Genomic DNA, 22,458 nt, shown 5'->3' with positions numbered 1-22,458 from the left:
GGACCAGAACCTCTGACTGGTCACCCTGTCCCAGAACAATTCCCTGTAATTGTAGTGGCATCCATGACCCTAGCACAATGGAGACAAATGCCATCTTGCAGCCTTTATGTTCCCTTCACAAATGAATTCCCCCGATCATGATTGCTCCCCCTTTCTCTCCTTCAGGCCACTTGCGGTGCCAGAAGCTTGGCTCTGGGTGCATTGCGTTTGAGAAATCAGCTTCCAAATTGGGATATCAATGTGTCAGTGACACCCCAGGGGACTCCTGCACTACCTGCCTAGTTCCCTTTGGTTCCTTCCTTACTCCAACCCATTGAGCTGTGGTGAGACAATCTCTGAATACCTGTGTAACTCTCAGCTGCATTGATGTGCTGCAGCGTCTTCAGTCACTGTTTGAGCTCTGAAGTTCAGACTCTGTTTCTCTAGCTCCTACACACAAGGTTGCCCAGGACACATGTAGGGTCCATGACTTCCCACATATGGCAGTGATGAATTCAACCCAACTGAACTGAGCTGCCATGTGTCAAACTTACTTGGTCCTAAATACTCACTTTCTTACTTTATTAATTTCTTCATCTTAACATTACTCTTCTTATATTAATCTCGCTGGCCTTCCCGGACACTACTTTGAATTGTTTAAACTAATTTAGTATATTTTCACTGACTTTCATTTATCCTAGTGTATCTCATTTATAGCTTGGACAATTTTATTGATTCATATTGATTGGTTTTACGACTTAATTAGAACTATCTATGTTTCAAGGCACCACATTGAACTTTATAAAGTAAATGAACAATAAACATTATCTGCAGGGCATTTTATTGCACTGAAGTAAACAGAAGACTATTAAAAGTTCCATTACGGCAACAGGTTTGTTTGAACTGCAATTGTGCATATTGAAGGCCATATGCCAAACTTGGCTATGGCTTCCAATATGTACAATTACAGCTCAAACAATATTTTCTTGTTTTGCTAATGTTACGAAATAGAATTTCAAAAAATGCAACGTAAATTTTAAAAATGGTGATGTATGCAGCATTAATATATAGAGATATCTGGACTGCTTCTACATTGTTAGTTAATATATAAAAAATGCAATTGTTGGATCATTGAATAACCTGAACAACATTATTTTGAATTAATAGGAAGCATTTAATAAAATAATAAGATTTAAAACCAGCGTACTATACAAACTACCATTGTACAATCTTGAAAAATAATAATTTTCAAGTGGCTGATTCATCCACACATGGATTTAAATTCAAACTACATGTACTCACAGTTCCAAAAGCATTTCGTTGACTCATTTTTCCATTTGCATGAAGATCGTGTAAGTGGAAGTATAAGTTTGCATTTTTGATTATTTAGCTTTTGTCCTAGTAAATGGTTTTGTCAACAACTCAAAACAAGTTGCAGAATAGAAAGAAGAAATGGGAGAGAGGGTGTAAGATGTTCTTTCTTAGCTAGCTCAGTGTTTAATATCATAATTGTCCCAAACTACCATCCATTGTGTCAAGAAAGACAGGCCAGAAACTGACTTTAATCAGGAATTAGAATGAAGATTGCAGTACATGGTGGAACACGTAGCTACACGTGTCTAAACGGTAATAGAAGCCAGCGGAGGTGATGCAGATGTAATTTTGCAAAGATGGTAACAATAAGAAAACTCAAATTTCTAACCAGGAACCAAACCATGTTACATTCTGCCCTTTTTCTTGCCTGCCTCAGAAACCTGCAAATATCTACAGAAGATCCGTGGAAAAGTAACCTTTGTAAGATGACTGCTAAGCTATGTGTTGAAAAATCTTTGTTAAGACAAACAAAGGGGACTTGAAATTACAAGAGCGAATAGAAATCTTCAAAAAAAAGTGACAGAAAACATTAGTATTTCATCTTTGATCAGAGCTGAAAAGTTAGAGTCTTCTTCTATAGGTCGAAGTAGAGAAAGAGGAATAGACCTGAGCATATTTGGCTGACAGATTTCATATCACAAACTGGCTGCATGTTGGTGTGTGCAAGGACAGACAAATGGGAATACACCATAGCAGCCAATCTCCTGCCATGTGGAGCCATAAATAACAGCAACATTCAAAAAAAAAGTGAACCAGGTATTCCTACTGCGAATGATTTTCTTGAAGGCAGCAACATTTTTCAACTTTAGCCAAGGCTGAGACTTTCATCTTCACCCCAGTATTATCTGTGCTCTTATTAGCCTCATGAAAGATTAAGTTAGAGGGATATTGTAATATTGTTGGAGGGAGTTAAATAACTGGGTGCAGGTGGGTTGTGGGATGTGTTGGGAAAAACAAAGGCTCTCAAGGTAAAATTATATATTTTTAAATGGGGCATATTTCCCCAGAGCTTTTGAAATGGACTACAAAATTAAAATAAAAGCAATCAACATGCTTTTTTTAAAACTCACTCACAGGATGTGGGTGCTGAGCCAACATTTATTGGTCACCTGTAATTGCCCAGAGGTCACTTAAGAGTCACCACACTGCTGTGGGTCTGGAGTCACACATAGGTTAGACCAGGTAAAGATGGCAGCTTCATTCCCATTAGTGAACCAGATGGTTTATTTTTCCCCCCTAGCAATCAATTCAAGGTCAATATTAGACTCTTAATTCCAGACATTTATTGGATTCATATTCTACCATCTCCCATGGTGGGATTTGAACCCAGTCACCAGCGAGGTCTCTGGATTAATTGTCTCACGATAATGCCACTAGGCCACCACCTCTATTTATTGATGCAGCAGTTGCTATGTCTGGCTAAATATTTGAAATAAAATCAGGTTAATTGAGTAAGGTAGTTGCTCAAATAATGCAGAAAATATTCCTTACTTTATATAATTTAGCAAGGCAAATGATCAATGGATATATTTATTTTTTTCCATAACATTATCATTTATTTCTCCCATTCTTAATTTCAAAATTTCATTATTCTCAAGTAGATCCATTCAAATGCTGATGATGTTAGTCATTGCAGTCCAGAACAGTTTAGAGAGAATATCATTCGTTAATCAATGGTTGGAGTGGTAAGTGCTTGCAACCACATGCCATTAAGTTAGGATGCAGCTTCGTATTTCTTGTAGGAATCTTCAAGATGATCGTAAATGATATTGAAGGTCTTCACCCAGGATTCACGGATCTCTGGTGTAAAGCTGCTCCCCAATGATTCGCCCATGATCATAACAATTAAATTAAATATAATCTAGACCAGAAAAAGCAGAAAGAATAAGAGCAACTTCAATGGGATGTGTTAGACTTAAACAATGTCAAAGAAAGTGAATTTATTTTTTATAATGTTGAGTCGCTTTGAATCATACTTTTCCAGTGGGCTATTATACTTGGACTAGGAGACCAGAGCCTGAATTTGCTGGACAGAGAACAAACAAAGAACATTACAGCACAGGAACAGGTCCTTCAGCCCTCCAAGCCTGCACCGATTCAGATCCTCTACCCAAACCTGTCACCTATTTTCTCAGGATCTGTATCCTTCTGCTCCCTGCCCATTCATATATCTGTCTAGATACATCTTAAATGATGCGATCATGCCTACCCCTACCACCACTGCTGGCAATGCATTTCAGTACCCACCACCCTCTGCATGAGGAACTTTCCACGTATATCTCCCCTAAACATTTCCCTTCTCACTTTGAACTCATGACCCCTAGAAATTGACAGGATTATTTAACATATTTTCAAGCTGAAAAGCTCACTTTAACGAATGGAATGTGTGGAGATTGCTATCTTCCTCCTCAAAGCTGACAGTGGATGAAGCTTTTCCAGAATAGAAAACCACACATTCATCTGAAATCTTAAGCACATGCTGTTACACACTGCACGTAGTACCAGCCAATAACAGCCCCTGCCTTGTTGGTGCGACCTTCTAGTTGAATGTCAGTAACTGCGACATGACATGGGGACGTCCCAATTTTCAAGGGTGCATTAAAATCAACCAGATCAAGGGTGAGCTGGGAAGATGGGTCGACAAGTCAAACAGGATCGGTGCTGGATCCACTGCTTTTTGTCAATTATATAAATGACATGGATGTGAATATAGGAGATATGTTTAGTATGTTTGCAGATGACACCAACATTGGAGCTGTAGGGGTGGCACAGTGGCTCAGTGATCAGCACTGCTGCCTCACAGTGCCAGGGACCTGGGTTTGATCCCAGTCTTGGGCAACTGTCTAAGTGGAGATTGCATGTCTCCCTGTACATGCATGGGTTTCCTCCCTCAGTCCAAAAATGTGCAGATTAGGTGGAAAAACCATACTGTCGTGCCCAGGGATATGTTTGCTAAGTGGATTAGCCATGACATTGCAGGCTACAGGGACTGGGTGGGGGCCTGAGTCTGAATGGGATGCTCTTTGGAAGACTGTGGTGGACTTCATTGGCCAAATGGCGTGGTTCCGCTCTGTAGGGAATCTTTGAACATCCCAAAGTCATCTCAGCTCCTAACTTGCAGTCATTCCTAGATGTGTCTTATTCTCTATACAACCATGGAGCTGTCATTTTTCAGCTTGTCTACTCATTGAAACTACTATTTTTCTGAATTACAATGTGCATTTAACATATTTAATTTGCACCACTGATTTACCAAAGACAAATTGATAATGTTTTTAGATAACTATAGTTCATTTATCAGAAGGGCCTCCCATGTTGCTGTAGTAACATTTTCACAGCTTGACCAGGAGGCCCAAGTTCAAGTCGCACCTAGTCCAGATGAGTGGAATAATATCTTGGAATAGATTGACTAGGAAAAACATCTGGAATATAACATCAGTATAAGCTGACTGAGCATTTTCTACACTCTTGTGACACAGTGATAGTGCCCCCACTGAGTTCAAATCCCATCTGCTCCAAAAGTATGCTATTTCTTGTCTGAATGGGATCATTAAAAATATCTATATGCTTTATCTGGAATTTTCAATTAAACATTTGGATATTTTGGCCTACTCTGGCAGAAGCTTAGAATTTACACAGTGACTTTCAGATACTAGCGTCATCATTATCTAATCAAATTCCATAATGAGGTTTGCCAGCTTTATTTTCCTGAAAATACTGAGTGCAAATTCAGGGAAACAATGAAGCAACACATGCTACATTAACAGGAGATTTACTGTTAACTGTTTAACTTACCTGAAAGTTGTAGACCTCCACTTTATGTTTGTGAACATGCCTTTCTGCCATGGTATCCAGAATGGTGCAGACTGCAGCCCAATCATCCAATTTTTCAAAGATGCTCGTCAGTTTGTTCATCACTGCCTTGCCATGCCTTTTGATCTGAGCTGATTTTTGCATTTCTTCCTGGGTTGAAATGTTCTTAAAATGCTGAAAGTACTTTTTCGTTTCAGGATAATCTGTGAACAACCTGATTTGTGCAAGGAAAAGATGTTCGAAAAGTATTAACAACGGATATGTATTAATGACCTATACGTTAGCGTGCAGGGCACAGGTTCAAAATGTGTGGGTGATGCAAAGCTTGAAATTGCGAACCAGAACGTGGATAATGATAGAGGACACAGGGAGAATGGACAGACAAGTGGTGGTTGAAATTTAATGTGAAGAAGTGTGAAGCAATACATTTTGGTAGGAAGAACAAAGGGGTAATCTGAATTGAAGGTTATAAGTCTCAAGGAGATGTCAGAGCAGAGGAGCTTTGGGGTTTGCGTGCATAAGTGATTGAAGGTTGAGAAATTGCTTAGTAAAGCATACAGAACCTTAGGCTTTATAACAGGACAAAAACATAGAAGTTACGATGAACTCTGCATAAAACAGTAGCTCAGTTTTCACTAAATTACTGCGCTCAGTTCTGAGCTCTTTAGGAAGGATATAAAGATGTCATGGAAGTGGCAGAAAAGATGCAAGACAATGGTTCCAGGGACATATGGTTTTGTAGATGGGTTGGAAAAGCTGTGTCTGTTCTTGTGACAGAAGGGATTAAGAAGAGATTTGATTGAACTGTTCAAAATTACAAGGGGCCTGGACAGAATTGTCATGGAGAAACGATGTCCACTGACAGCTTGAGATCTAGGGGACAAGCTGATTTGAGCACAATGCTATAGAGACAAACTTCAACCTCCCACTAAAAGTCTGGACAACTGGATCAAGGACAGACTAGGAAAATGGGTCCGCAAGTCGAACACGAGAATTAACGCCAATGTAACTATCCAAGTCTGACTCTCTCCAACGCACTGCATTGAAAACCCACTCCATTGTGGCCTCACATCCATTAGCACTGCCACGGCTTTCGCTGCTGAATGGAATTTTAACCTCAACATCAAACTGCTCCCCCGAGCAATATGGATAAAATCATGCCGCTCAGAGAGAGGGAGGCAACATTGGTCAGCCAGCCAGCCCCAGGCTGCTGCTACCCAGAGGAATAATAATCATTATGCAGTGAGTATTTAGGATCAGAAATGAGAGTGTGGTGGAGGCAGATTCAGTAAATGAGAACTGGACAATTATCTGAAGAGAACAAGACGACAGCAGTTCAGGAAAATGACAGGAGAATGGGGCTCGCTGAGTTGTTCTTGCTGGCACAGACACAAGGGGCCAAATGTTTTCCTTCTATGCTGCAATCACTCTATGATCCTGAAGATAACAACACTTTGAACATTGTTTCTTAGCCAAAACCCAAATGAAAAAGGTAAAAATCAGCACTTCTTTCAGATATCAGTTTTACAATCCCAAACCATTATGATGTAGGAATTAATCATTATCTGGAATTAATCAGCTGATTACATTCACTTCATCTCCAAAGAGAGGAGCAAAATAAAGGACTTTACCCTAATCTACTGCAATTTTTAAATACAATACCTAACAAACTCTGTTTAATGGCTATCCAGTGGATATAATTTATATAAACTTTCAAAGGGGTTTTGACAAAGTTCCAAATGTAAGACTAAAGAGATGATTAATGCTCGTAACCAATAACAATTTATCTAACTCTGATGAAGTTGTGATACACTGATAAGAGTTTTATCTAAGATTAGTAGGAAACCTATTCTTAGTCTGCTTCTGTTTGGACTATTCGCGTGAGATATGGAGGAAGGCAATTCTAATGACTAGGCTACAATATTGTTAATGACAATTACCTGGGTGGTAGATTAGAATGATAAATATTTATAGCATTACATTCAGTGGGTGGATTATAAAGAGGATACATATATAGTGTCACACATGGTGTAGCAGGAAATATGCAGCATCCGTGTGCAATACAGTTAATAAGCAAAATTAGATGAGGGAAAAGTTACAAGGTGTACATTGAGTATATTGACATAAGATGAAAGTGCAAGACACAGAAAGGTGAGTTAGCAACTCATTTCATGTCTGTCCCCATTCCCCATTCTCTATAATGTCTAGGGGTGTGCAGGATAGGTGAATTAGCCATGGGAAATGCAGGGTTACAGGGATAGGATGGGGGGAGTGTGGGTCTAGGTGGAATGCTGTGCAGTGGGTCAGTGCAGACTCGATGGGCTGAACAGCCTCTTTCCACACTGTAGGGTTTCTGTGATCTACGACTTAAATGAATACAGTAGGGATCTATTCCCCATTCTACACTTTGGGTGGGAGGGAAAGAAAGCCCAAAATAAAATAAAAATCTTCAAAAGCGCAATGTTATATTGAGAATGATAGAATGAAAAGTAAATGTCAATCAAGGTCATAGCACTCCCAAGTTATGAAGTAAAACTCACAGGTCTGACTGTCTCTGCTAAAAAGATTGACAGGGACATGATACAATTCATTGAAATGCTCCAGGAAACACAAACCAGCCCGTTAACTTACATCATGACCGATCTGAACTAAATTCAGTCTTTATCTGATATTACTACACATCGATGGTTCAGTAGGTATCATGGGAACAACTAGCCCACTCTCTTGCACTCGGAGTACTCATAGAATAGAAGCACTACAGTATGGAAACAGGCCATTTGGCCCAATAAGTCTACACGGACTCTCTGAAGAGCACCCCATTCAGAATCACCGCTCCTGCCCTATCCTTGTAACCCTGCATTTCCCATGGCCAAACCACTTTACTTGCACATCCCTAGACACTACAGGCAATTTAGTCTGGCCAATCAACCTAATCTGCACATCCTTGGACTGTGGGCGGAATCCACAGCAAACCCACACAGACACAGGGAAAACGTGCAAACTCCCCACATGCAGTCACTGAGAGGCAGCAGTGCTAACCACTGAGCCACTATTCCACTGTGAGCATTGCATTCCTACTGAGATTCTGGTTTTTAAAAATTCCTCTGTGGAAAGAGCTGAGCAATAATTCATTTAAGAAAACATTGACAGAACAGCAATAAAAGAAAGTACAATGTTTCCAATACATCCAAGAAATCCAAGTCCTGGAACTCCCTTCGTAGCAGCTTTGTGGATGTCCCTACACCATAAGAACTGCAGTGGTTCAAGAAAGCAGCCTGAACCCCACCTTCTCAAGGGCGAATAGAGCTGGCCCAGCCAGGGATGCCCTTACCCCATAAATAGGAGAAACACACATCACTGAGTCCATCATGCCCATGAATTTCTAAAAAGGTGAGCCCATCTCCTTTGCCACCACATTTCAACATTAGATTGTGCTTTCCTTTTCCCAAAACAAACAAACACAGACAATTCTCAAGAAACTCAGTGGGTCTGGCAGTATCTGCACAGAGAGAAAACCAGAGTTAACGCTTCCAGTCTGGTATGACTCTTAGTTGTGTCGTCATACAGCTTGGAAGCAGATCCTTTGGTCCAACCAGTCCATGTCAAACATAATCCCCAACTAAACCAGTCCTATCTGCCTGCTCCCTGCCTATATCCCTCCAAACCTTCCCTATTCATGAATTTATCCAAATGTCTTTCAACCATTATAATTATGCCCACATCCACCACTTCCTCTGGAAGTTTGTCATTCCACAGACGAACAACCCTCGTGTAAAAAAAAAACTGACCCTCGTGTCTTTTTTAAAATCTCCCTCCTCTCACCTTAAAAATTTGTTCCCTAGTCTTGAAATCCCTTATCCTAGGAAAAGGCACCTACCATTAATCCTATCCACACCCCTCATGATTTCTATAAACTTCTACAAGGGCACCTCTCAAACTCCTTTGTTCCAGTGAGAAAAGTCCCTGCATACCTAACCTTTTGTCATAAATCGAACCTTCCATATCCAGCAACATCCTTCTCCAGAACTGACTTGAAGTCTTGAAACATGAGCCCTGTTTCTCTCTTCATAAACACTACTAAAGCTGCTGAGCTTTTGCAGTATTCTCAGTGTTTGTTTCCAATTTCCTGCATTCAAAGTATTTTGCTTTTATTTGATTGCTGGTTTTAGGCTTTGCTTCCCTGCGCACCTAGATTGCTGCAGACAAAGTTGTTAATGAATATGCCTACTATGTGAGGATTTCAAGGGATATAGTGTAGGAATAGGTAAATGGATGATAATATAGATTGGCCATGAACAAACTGATTGACAGAGTATGCTCAAGAGGCTCAGTATAGCTATGTTACTGTGTTAAATAATCAGTGTTACAATGGTGGCATTGAATGAAGCATATTGATTGAAAGAATAAGGTGCATAGTGTAAAATAAGCAATGTTCAACACAGACAATAAGAGAGAATTCATTATTAAATTACCAGACAAGATTTTGATTATCTCTACAGCTATGGCGTTATCAATGAGATTCTGACTCATGTTAAGCCATAATGGACAACGAATTTGTTTACTGATGGCTTATAAATCTATTGTTCTTTATCATAAGTTTTCCGTGGGAAGGAAATGAAACTTACCATTGTCAAGGCTGAAGTAATGGTGCGGCACTATACTGAGCTGTTTTACTTGATGTGCTCCTGTAACATTGTGGAGTTTTGACAGCAGAAGAGAGCAGTTCAGTAAAGTCAGAGTGTGGAGTTTGCAGAGGATGTGGTTCCTGGAGGAAGATGTCAATTACAGAAGACAGAGTGCAACAGCATCAATAAAGACAGCGGGAAATGTAACAAGAGCAGGCAAGAAAGTTAGATTCGGAGAATTACAAAAGACAGGAATTGAGAAAAGTTAAGGTCAATTTGGGTGGAAGTGAAAGCTGTGAAAGTGGAGAATGACCTGGATATTTAGAAATGAAGTGCTAGGGAAATATGTGGATAACATTGGGAAAATGGAGCAAATGGGAATGAATATTAACTACAAAATTTTAACAGAACATTCATTGAGTTGAAAGCACTGTGATAGTAGAATATTCTAACCTATCATACAAATATAAATGTAGGAGCAGGAGTAATACATTCCAGCCTTTCTTGTCATTCAGTAAAAATATGGCTGATCTGATTGAGGACTCAAGTCTACATTGCTGCTTACCCCTTTTAACCACTGAAACCTTTGTTTATCAGGAACATACCTAACTATGCCTTAGAAGTGTTCAATGACTCTGCCTCAACCACAGAAGACCCTCTGAGAGATAATATTCCTCCTTATTTCCATCTTAAATGAAACTCCTCTGATCTTTAAGCGGTGTCCCCTAGTTCTAGTCTCTCCCATGACAGAAAACATCTGTTGAACTCCATCTCGGCGAGGCCCCTCAGGACCATAATAAGACCATCTTCCAAACTCCAGTAAAATACAGGCCCAGTCTATCTAACGTTCCCTCATTAAACAATCCCCCCATCTGAGGTATCAGTCAAATGAACCTTCTCTGAGCTGCCTCCATTCTAAGTGCATCATTTCTTATATAAGACAATAAGACTGAAAATGGACACCAGATGTGGCCTCTCCAACGCTCTATAAGTAGCAGCAAAATATCCCTACATTTAGATTTCATTTCTTTTGCAATAAACAACAATCGACCATTTTCCTTCCTGATCACTTGCTGAAATTGCACACTAACTTTATGTAATGCATGCACCAGGACAGTAATAGTTGATACATGTGAGGGGTCAACTTCCAGTTAAATCAATGGAACATCTCTACTTCCCAACTCCATCCCAGTAGTACAAGAAAGCAAAACATAAAGTTGTTCATAGTTCAAGTACTATATCCTAGACAGTTTTAAAGAGCTATCATAGTCCCAGAGTCAGAAGTCACACAACATCAGATTATTGTCCAACAGGTTTATTTGAATTCACAAGCCTTTGGAGTGCTGTTCCTTCCTCAGGTGAAGTGACTCCACCAGATGAAGGAGCAGAGCTCTGAAAGCTTGTGATTTCAAGTAAACCTGTTGGACTGTAACCTGATGTCATGTGACTTCTGACTTTGTCCACCCCAATCCAACACCAACACTTCTGCATCACAGTCCCAAAGGAGCATAAAGCTGTTTGATCTTAGTGAGTGACAACGGGTGATGCATTTTAACCTGTGGGTCACCACACCTCAGGTAAGTAGTCAATTCCCACACTGAGGTTAGCATGAAGCTCTTGCCTTTCCAGCCTCACCCCATGTCTCAGGCATGTGGGACCCTCAGATTAAACTCACCACTAGTTGCTCCTTGTCGAGAGTGCGGTGCTGGAAAAGGACAGCCGGTCAGGCAGCCCCCGAGGATGAGGAGAATCAACGTTTCGGGCATAAGCCCTTCATCAGGAAGCCTGATAAAGGGATTATGCCCGAAACGTTGATTCTCCTGCTCCTCAGATGCTACCTGACCGGCTGTGCTTTTCCAGCATCAAACTCTTGACTCTGATCTCCAGCATCTGCAGTCCTCACATTCTACTAGTTGCTGCTTTCCAATAAGTGCATGTGAGAGGTCAGAATTATTCCATATAAATCAATGAAACATCTCTATTTCCAACACCATCTCAGTAATACAAGAAGGCAAACATAAAGTTGTTAATAGTTCAAGTGCTATATACTGGACTTTTTAAAAAAGCTATCATGATCCCAGAGTTAGAAGTCATGAAACATCAGGTTATGGTCCAACAGGTTTATTTGATGATTTATGACGATTTACTTTTGTTATGATAAGACCACAAGCGTTTAGCATGCATTCCCATTCCTGAGGAAGGGCTTTTGCCCGAAACGCCGATTTTTACTGCTCCTCGGATGCTGCCTGAACTGCTGTGCTCTTCCAGCACCACTAATCCAGAATCTGGTTTCCAGCATCTGCAGTCATTGTTTTTACCCTGCATTCCCACCCAGCCTGGTGTTAGATTGTTCAGCCGCATGTAGTTTAGTTATTTTGTGCACTTAATCACAAACATCTTTTCAGCATTAAGATTAGAAACTGGAAACAACTGCCTGAACATAATAGCTACCAGATTTAGAAGGTCACCCAATACGTTTTTCACTGCCAGGGGCCCATAATGAACCATAAATGAATTCAAAACTATACAGAGCATCAGGATTAGCATGATTCTGCAAGATAGAGTGCAACTAAAATAGACATTTAAATATTTCTCGATAAAACATTCTTAATGTGCTGTAGTAATATCAGAAGTATTTATATTATATTTCCAGATGCCCAGAGCTGTGCCTATGAATATTTTCAGTGAAGCAATTACCTGTGAGATGCTGGATAGTGCACTCCCACCGCTTTCTGACAACTGCAGTTATTTCACAATTTGAAAAACAAACAGAAGATGATGGAGAAAGAAAGAGTTTGATTCTGGATTTTAATTCTCCGCACTCAGTGGGTTTTTGAACAGACTTAAAATTTGCTCCTGTTTCAAACTGCAACTCAGAACCTGGGGAACTTGCAACTCCCCCGAAGATTAAGTGACCAAAGAAATGTTGCATTTCAATGATTCAAAAATGAACTACCGATTGGAAAAAATAGGGAAACGGAAAAAAAAATTAATGAACTTGCAATTCGTCATAGCTGCTGCCTGACCTGCTGAGTGTTTCCAATATCTTTTGTTGTCTGGGCTTTGCAGTTCAGCTCGCACGCTTTATTTTAAATGTTTGCAGTGCAATCTCTGCAGCGGTCACAACACGGCTCCTTAAAGCGGCATCGCTAAAAATAGAGGCTAATTATCAGATGTACTAGACGGAATCCATTAGCGCCCGGCTAAAAGAAACGCTTGTAGGGTTGAGAGGAAGCAAAGAAGGCTGGCATAAAGCCGCAGGGAGTGGAAATGAAAAGCCCCAGATGCATACACACCTCAGAACCACAGTCCTGCCGTTTCCCTCAGGATCCGCAGCCAACTTCTCCCATACCACACGGATGTTCGCTTTGTCCGCTTCAGTCAGCTCACTCATTGTGACAGCGGTCAGCAACACCCGCACCCCCCCTCCACCCTTGCAGTTGACAGGCAGACTGTGTCTCTGTGTGTTGCACGCCTGTCACCTTTAACTTCTTTCAGGGTTCCCTAGCTATCACGTGTCAGACACAAATCACGCCTCTTTGGCTGAAGGCGATCTCTACATGATTTCGGCACCAGTTATTCAAGATCATTTCTGCGTGTGTGGGGGTAGACTTAATGCAACAGGAGTTTAGGGCATCAAGGGACACAATCCGGATTGTGAAGTGCCTTCAAAGTCAGTCCCTCCCAGGGTAATAGCCTGAGGATATACAGTACAAGGTCAGGGTTAGATGAGTCCGAAACGACAGAGGGCACAGGTTTAAGGTGAGAGGGGAAGGATTTGTAAGGGACCTAAGGTATAACTGTGTCATGCAGAGGGTATTGTGTGTATGGAAGAGTTGCCAGGGGAACTGGTGGAGGCTGGTACGATTACGACATTTAAAATTATGTGGAGGTGACCAGTGTTGGGCTAGGGTGGGCAGAGTCAGAAATCACACAATGTTGGGTTATAGTCGTACAGGTTTATTTCACATCACAAGCTTTCAGAGCACTGCTGCATCATCAAGTGAAGGCATCTGGAATGGGTACGTTTGAAAGGCATGGGTACCTGAATAGGAAGAGTTTAAAGGGGTATGGTCCACATGCTGGCAAATAGGACTAGAACAATTTAGCATATATGGTGAGCATGGATAGGTTGGACCGAAGGGTCTGTTTATGTGCTGAACATCGCTATGACTCTAATTAACAAGAAAATGTGGTGTTGAAGAACCTGTTTCCACACTGTAGTTGTACTTGTACAACAGAAACAGCAAGTGCATGTACTAAAGACTGAAAGAAGTACAAGCAAATTATTGTTTCACCTGAACATTAGCTGTGTGGTGGATGTGGAGAAGGAGTTGGTGAAAAAGGCAAAAGCTGCAGACCCTAGGCTGCAGTGGGAAGTGAGTGGGATCTTGATTCAGGAATGGACCGTCCTGTTGTGGACAGAATAGAAAGTTGAAAGGGGGAGGGGAAGATGACATGTTTGATGGTAGCGTCATGAAAAAAAGGGCAGTAGAAGAGCTATTGAATGTGATGGCTGATAGAAAGGAAGGTAAAATTAAGAGGGAGAGGTGATGACCTAGTCGTGCTATTACTGGACTGCTAATCCAGAGACCCAGATAATGTTCTGGGGACTGGAGTTCAAATCCTGTCATTGCAAATGGTGAATAAAACCCCAGCCTATTCAGCTTTATCGTTCAAACCCTTCGATAGTAGCAACATCCTTGTAAATTGTTTATGTACCCTCTCGTGTTTAAAATCATCTTTCCTACAGCAGCCTATTGATTCTTTCTCATCTCACCGACAATTACATTGTTCTAAATTAAACATTTATCAATTAACAGGCATTAAACCAATGGACCCAACTACCTACCTCACAGAGGAAAAATGATCATCCTCTCAATTGCCAAAGCTCAAATGCTTAGAAGATGAAAAATCACAAACATTGAGTTACTTCAATGTTGGACAAAGCATACATCAGTGGTATAGTTCCCCAAATTATCCCCTCCACTCCCTTAATTACAGGAACAGCATCTACACTTGACCTTGCTCTCTACCATGTATATCAATGGCTGAGAATGACGGAATCCTTTTTTATAGGAACACCTATTTTATTCACAGGATGTGGGCACGGCAGACTAGACGAGCATTTATTATCCATCCGTAATTGTCCAGAGGGCAGTTAAGAGTCAACCACATTGCTATGGACCTACAATCACATGTAGGCCAAAGCAGATCAGGAGGGCAGTTTCCTTCCCTAAAGGAGTGAGTCAGACAGGTTTTCCTCCTCCTGACAATCTGCAATCATTAGACTCTTAATTCCAGATTTTTGTTGAATTCAAATTCAACCATTTGCTATGGCAGGGTTTGAACCCAAGTCCCCAGAACATTATCTGGGTCCCTGGATTAGCAGGTCAGTAATCATACCACTAGGTCATCACACCTCCCTTCTGGATTAGTGGTGCTGGAAGAGCACAGCAGTTCAGGCAGCATCCAAGTAGCTTCGAAATCGATGTTTCGATTCCTGATGAAGGGTTTTTGCCCGAAACGTTGATTTCGAAGCTACTTGGATGCTGCCTGAACTGCTGTGCTCTTCCAGCACCACTAATCCAGAATCTGGTTTCCAGTATCTGCAGTCATTGTTTTTACCATCACCCTTCCTTCTTGCACTTATCCTCCTTTCTATCAGCCAACACATTCAACAGCTCTTCTACTGCCATTTTTTCACCCTCAACATGATGCTACCATCAAACATGTTATCTTCCTCTCCCCTCCCCTTTCAACCTTCTACTCTGTTCAGAACAGGATGGTCCATTCCTGAATCAAGAACCCATTCACTTCCCACTGCAACCTAGGGGCTGCAGCCTTTGTCTTTTCACCAACTCCCTTCTCCACATCCACAATACAGCTATTGTTCCAGGTGAAACAATAATTTGCTTGTACTTCTTTCAATCTTTAGTACATGCGCTTGCTGTTTCTGATGTACTGAGGAAGACAAACACAGATTGTTTGAGCACACTGTGGGACACTTTTGTTCAGTCCTAAGCTTCTGACCCATCATTCTCCCACTGCTCTCAGAGTTCCCAGCTTCCTCCGTAGTTCCAATGAAGCACAGCATAAGCTGAAGCAACAGCACTTCATTATTTAATTAGGCCATTGAAAGCTCTTCAGGATTCATGTTGACTTCAAATATTTCAAATATAACCTTTGACTCCAGCTACTGCACCCATCTTCGGTTTCTTGACTTGTCCCAATACCACTCTCTCTTCATCTTTTCTGGCATTAATTTGTTCCTGTTCTCCTCCCAATCAAAGGCCTTCATTTTGATCTTCTCCATACCGTTCTCTAATTGTTTAAAATATATTGCCTCTCCGCTATTTTTTCAGTTCTGAAAATAGATCATCAAAATGAAACTGAGCTTTCTTTCTGCACAGACACCAGCTCCCCTGTTGGCGTTTTGCATTATTTCTTGTTTTTTTTCATGAAAATATTTTCATTGCCTGGATTGACTTTCAGTCTTTAACGTAACGCTTTCAATAATAGAATATTGCAATATAGAAGTACATTATTCAGCCTACCTAATTTCATGTTCAAGACTCCCATTGAATTTATAATAGCCACATATCACCCAGTGGATTGGCAAATCTTGAACATTGGTTGGGTAGGTTTTTGCTTCTGATTATTTTGGCAGTGACTTTAAAGATATATTATCTGGTTCACAGTTTTTTGGCCACTGGAGACACTGGATTGTTAATTATATCAACACCCTTTCAAGACGTTAAGTACTTCGATAAAATGACCTCTTGGTTTTCTTGATTCTCTGACATCTTAGCCCCAGCTGGAACCTCACCCAGCCAGCACCCTTACAACACATTTACTTAGGGTTGGACAGCAGCTGTCAGAATGGGGACCGAACCTTTGTTTTTTTCAGATGACAGTGAGCCCTGAGTGGAGTGTCCTCTCCGAAATGCAGAGTTTTTTGTGTAAAAGAAAATTGCCACTCCTCAGAATATCCCGGGCCATTATTCTATGTGTGTCATAGAGTCATAGAGATGTACAGCATGGAAACAGACCTTTCGGTCCAACTCGTCCATGACGACCAGATATCCCAACCCAATCTAGTCCCACCTGCCAGCACCCGGCCCATATCCCTCCAAACCCATCCTATTCATATACCCACCCAAATGCCTCTTAAATGTTGTAATTGTACTATTGTTTGGAATACAATAATACCTCCACCATTCCTCTGGCAGCTCATTCCATACACGCACCACCCTCTGTGTGAAAAAAGTTGTCCCTTAGGTCCCTTTTAAATCTTTCCTCTCTAAACCTATGACCTATAGTTCTCGACTGCCAAGCCCAGGGAAAGACCTTGTCTATCCTTGCAGTGTACAAATTGACTGCCACATTTTAACCTTGACTGTACTGTAAAAATATGCTTTATTGAGTTAAAGCATTATTGGGTGTGTTGAGGTAGTGAAATGGATTATAGTGAGAAACTTCCGTATGAATCCTTAATTCCATTAACTTGGCATTGCACCAGGGACTCGGGTTCAATTCCAGCCTCGGGCAACTGTGTGGAGTTTGCACATTCTCCCAGTGTCTGCATCGGTTTCCCCTGGGTGCTCCGGTTTCCTCCCACAATCCAAAGATATGCAAATTAGGTGAGTTAGCCATACTAAATTGCCCACAGTGTTCAGGAACCTCAGTCAGGGGAAATGTAGAGTCATAGGGGAGGGTAATGGGTCTGGATGGGATACTCTTCAAAGTGTCAGTGTGGACTTGTTGGGCTGATGGGCCTGTTTCCACAATGAGGAATTCTACTTGTGTTTTTCTATAAAATATATCATGTGACATATCTCGAAATGCGAAATGATGCCTCTGCTGAGTAATTTCCACACAACAGTACACGAATTAACAGATTAAAAAGGCACGTCACAAATGCATAAATTAAAGGTGACATATGTGAGAAGGACAACTGACTCTTAGCTCACTTCACCATTCTTCTAACTAATAGGGGAAGTGATGTGAAAAGATTAGAGGAGTTTACATTTTAGCTCTATCAGACATTAAATAAAATGGAGAGGCAAATTAAATAAATCTAGATTACAACTTCAAGGGAATAGGTGTGGAAGGACACAGGCAGTTATAGATTCAGTGCCATTGAAATTGTTCATGGGCAACAGTACAAATTTAGAGATATTCAATCGACAGAACATTACCTTCATGCATTCAAGTCAGACCAGTCAAACTTGCTTCACTTCTTTGAGGGAATCGAAACATTCACTAACAGTATAATCTGTAAGGAATGGTACACATAGACTTGGCAACTCAGCTGACTGAGAAGTGGTGTTTAAGCTAATGTTCATGAAAGAGTTTATATTTAGGGTGGCAAGGTAGCTCAGTGGTTAGCACTGTTGGCAAAAGTGAGGACTGCAGATGCTGGAGATTAGAGTCAAGATTAGAGTGGTGCTGGAAAAACACAGCAGGTTGAGCAGGAAAATCAACTTTTTGGGCAGGAGCTTTTCATCAGGAATGAGGCTGGGAGCCTCGGGGGGTGGAGAGATAAATGGGAGGGGGTGGGGCTGGGGACAAGGTAGTTGAGAGTGTAACAGGTGGATGGAGGAAGGGGTAAAGGCCTCACAGCACCAGTGACCTGATTCTAATCCAGCCTCGGATGTCTGCCTGTGTGAAGTTTGCACATTCTCCCATATCAGTGTGGCTTTCATCCCACAATCCAGAAATATGCAGGTCAAGTGGATGGGAATGCTAAATTGTCCATTGTGTCCAGAAATATGCAGGTCAAGTGGATTGCCTATGCTAACTTGCCCTCTGTGCCCAGGGATGTGCAGGTTAGATGGATTAGCCATGGGAAATGCAGGGTTACAGGGATAGGGTAGACGAGTGATTCTGGGTGGGATGCTTTTTGAAAGGTCGGTGTGAACTTGATGGGCCAAACAGCCTGCTTCCACACTGTAGGGATTCTGTGATTCTATGCAGCAGTTTGATTTATAATTTGGCCACTAGGTGGGGACTTGGGGTAGTTTAGTCAGACAGGAGTTTGGATTCTGTGGGACTCCAGCATAGGCCCCTGATAAGACCAGAAGACCACAACGTACGGGAGCAGAATTAGGCCATTAATCCCATCAAATCAGCTCTGCCATTCGATCATCGCTGATATGTTTCTCATTCCCATTCTCCTGCCTTCTACCTATAACCCTTGTGTCCTGTTAGCAATCAAGAACCTATCTATGTCTTAAATATATTCAATGACTTGGTTTTCACAGCGTATGTGGCAATAATTACCACAGATTCACCACCCTCTGGTTGAAGAAATGTCTCCTTATGTCAGTGCTAAAGTGTCGCCCCCTTCAGTCTGAGGTTGTGCCCTTGGGTCCTCGTCTCTCCTATTGTTGGAAATATGTCCTCCACATCCACTCTATCCAGGCCTTTCAATATCTTGCAAGTTTCAATCAGATTCCCCCTCCATTGTTCTTCTTTTCTCCATTGAATACAGACCCAGTGTCCTCAACCACTCCCATTGATCCAAATGTGTCTTGCCTACCTCTTGTTAGTAATGGTTAATATAGTTAAGAGTTCATATGACTTGGATATAGTTAATGTTGCACAATTAACCACAGGACAAGCCTCTTCAGATAAAGCTTATTCCTGGTCAATCCTTCACCACAGACTATTGAGCAGCTACCAATGCTTGGAACCTTTCATCACCATTGTAAGAAGGCCCAAAGAAAGTGAGTCCAGTGAATTGTGCACCTTCTCAGCCAATGGTTTTCTTGGAATGCTGCAAAGACTGCTCTAGCACAGTGGCCCTTTTGATCCATCACAGGCCCATGTGTATCAGAGGTGACCACCACAGTACAGACCATCGCTTTGCAAGATGGCTGCCACAGTTGAGAAAGGGCATAAGTTAAACTTGGAGCTGTGAGAATAAGTGGAACTTCAGCAATGGATGTGAACTAAATTAACCTTTTAGCAAATGGCGAGTTAGGGTAGGTGTTGAGTGCTCAGTGTTGGGGTCACTACAATTTCTGATTTATATCAGTGGCTTGAAGTTAGAAAGCCAATATAAGTTGAAAAATGGGTGGAAGACCACCAGGATTAGAACTAAAGATATCAGCAAGGGAAAGAATACGAGAGAGGGTTGGCAGGGTACTGGAGGGGGAGTAGCCTTTATGTTAAAGATGTTTGGAGAATGGTTATAATGCCTAGTAGGCAGCCAGTGGAGACGTGGTTGACGGAATTAAAAATAGAAAAGGATTTAACATTGTCACACCATTCAGCTGTGTAATGTATGCTGTGTAGGCTTGGTAACAGGCTGTATTATGGTAAAGAATATAAATGGTTTTAGGGTGTGGTCAGTTGGTGTCCCTGCCACTGCCTGATCGGCTTGTGGTTTGCAGCGAACATCACTGGGAGAGGCTGGGTTAGTTCCTCGATGGATCTCCAATTCTTAGATGAGATCCCTAAAAGATTCCACCTAGATAAAGCAGATAAATTAAACAAAGATAGAAAGGGCTACAAGCAGGAATATGAAAAGAAGCTTGCTGGTTCACCTAAATCAGAAAAGAAGTAACCAGTTGGAGACTGGTAGTGGTGATATTATCAAAGAGAGCAGCAAATAGTAAATACTGTGAAAATTGACCTTTTTTTCATTACTAATGTTAAGCATCCCAAGGGATCAATTTAATGCTAACAATTGCAAAATTGAGAACTTGGGAGGTGATGGTATTATTGCTGGAATGTTAATCCAGAGAACCAGATAATGTTTTAGGGACAATGGTTTGAATCCAACCACAGCAAATGGTAGAAATTTAATTCATTGAAAATCTGGAATTAAGAGTCCAAAAGAGACCACGAATCTGTTGTTGATGGTTGGAAAAATCTATCTAGTTCACTAATATCCTTTTGTGACAGCTGCACTCCTTACCTGTGTCACCAGATACACAGCAATGTTTTTGAAAATGGGCTATAAATGCTGGCTTAACAAGCGGTGACCTCATCTCATGAGGAAATAAAAAAAATTCAGTGCACAGGATTGAAAATAATATGTGGCACACAAATCTAATGCATGCTGTCGAAATAGCCAAAGGTGAAGTTGATAAAACCTTAATAGGTGCAAAGTTCAACTTAGCCAACTATTGCACAGCACCAGTTTATCAAAGCTGAAAATTTGTTGAGTTATGTTGTCAAGATGGATAGATCTTTAATCAATAAGAGAGTCAAGGCTTATGGAGATAAGGTAGAAAAGTGAAGTTGAGGATTAGCAGACCAGCCATGTGCTTATTGAATGGGCTGAAAGGCCTATTTCTGCTTTTACATCTTTTGGATCCAGTCTGATGTTCCTGATTTATGTCCTCCCTGTTTCATCCATAGCCCTTGCTTGTGACAGATAATATTTTATAGATTGCATTCTCCATTGTATCTGAAATATTGTTTCTTTATCTTCCCTTCCTTTCAGGATAACTGATAAGGTTGGATCTCTCTGCCCATGCTTCTTGACTCCTCTATTTCCAACTTCTCATTAGGCCCCATCAACTTGTTGTCAGCGTATCTATTTCTTGCAAATCTTTTTGGCACTTTATCCTTTCTAAATATTTTTCAATCAACCCAATTTGCGAATGTGTGGAGCAGGTGAGACTTGAACCCTGGCTCAGAAGTAGGGATGCTTTCACTGCAGCATAAGCCCTCTTAACATCTGCCTTTCTTTTGATGAAGACCGTGTCCATGTAGTATCTTTATTTCATTCTCTTCTTCAGTAAGGCTAACTTGCTTTCACAGTCTCAAAGCCCCAATCCAGGCACCAATTATAACTAATTTGCCTTCTTGCTGAGAGAAATGATACAGTCATCCATTCTACATTTGAGCAGAAGCAGAACTAACAATAGGAACAGGCAGGTTCTGAAGAAAATAATAAAAAACGTAAGCAGACAACACTCACAACTTTTGGAACGTGATGCAGAATGTTTTAGTTCATTTTTCTGGATGTGAGCATTGCTGATTGGGTCAACATTTATCGCCTGTCCCTGTTTGCCCTTGAATTGGTGGTGGTGTGGGCTGCCTCCTTGGACCACTCCAGTCCACGTATTAAAGGTCGACCCACAATCCCCTGAAGGAGATAATCCAAAGATTTTGACCCAGTGACAGGGAAAGAATGATGATATATTTCCAAGTTAGGATGGGAGTGACTTGGAGGGTATATTGCAAAAGGTGGTGTTCTCATACCCTTCTATATTGGTTTGGAAAGTTCTGGCTAGGGACCTTTGGTGAATTTCTGCAGTGCATCTTGTAGATAGTACACACTGCTGCTACTGAGCATTAGTGGTGGAGAGTGTGGAAGCTTGTGGATATGATACCAATCAAGTGGGCTGCTTTGACCTGGATGGTGTCAAGCTTTTTGAGTGTTGTTGGAGCTGCCTCCATCCAGGTAATTAGGGACTATTCCATCACACTCCTGACTTGTGCCTTGTAGATGATGAACAAGCTTTGGGGAGCCAGGAGGTGAGTTACTCGCCGCAGTTTTCCTAGCCTCTGACCTGTTTCTTTAGCCACTGTGTTTATGTGGTGACTCAAGTTGAGGATTAGCTATTGCTACATTTGAACACAGACAGCTTCAGTATCTGTAGAGTCATGAATGGTACTGAACATTGTGCAGTCACAGGCGAACATC

General features: G+C 41.3%; 1 protein-coding gene across 1 annotated transcript; it reads right to left on the bottom strand.

The window, feature by feature from the left end:
- Positions 1 to 1,129: 1,129 nt before the first annotated feature.
- LOC140464410 (cytoglobin-2-like) lies at positions 1,130 to 13,276 on the bottom strand. Its single transcript, XM_072559428.1, has 3 exons — positions 13,088 to 13,276; positions 5,149 to 5,380; positions 1,130 to 3,214 (listed from the first exon to the last, which is right to left on the bottom strand). The coding sequence occupies exons 1-3, from the start codon at positions 13,183 to 13,185 to the stop codon at positions 3,068 to 3,070; spliced, it is 477 nt and encodes a 158-aa protein (XP_072415529.1). The 5' UTR covers positions 13,186 to 13,276; the 3' UTR covers positions 1,130 to 3,067.
- Between the last annotated feature and the right edge of the window lie 9,182 nt (positions 13,277 to 22,458).

Source organism: Chiloscyllium punctatum, chromosome 40 (genome assembly GCF_047496795.1).
Source record: "Chiloscyllium punctatum isolate Juve2018m chromosome 40, sChiPun1.3, whole genome shotgun sequence".
Lineage (NCBI taxonomy): Eukaryota > Metazoa > Chordata > Chondrichthyes > Orectolobiformes > Hemiscylliidae > Chiloscyllium > Chiloscyllium punctatum.
This window is presented reverse-complemented; position numbering and strand designations above follow the sequence as displayed.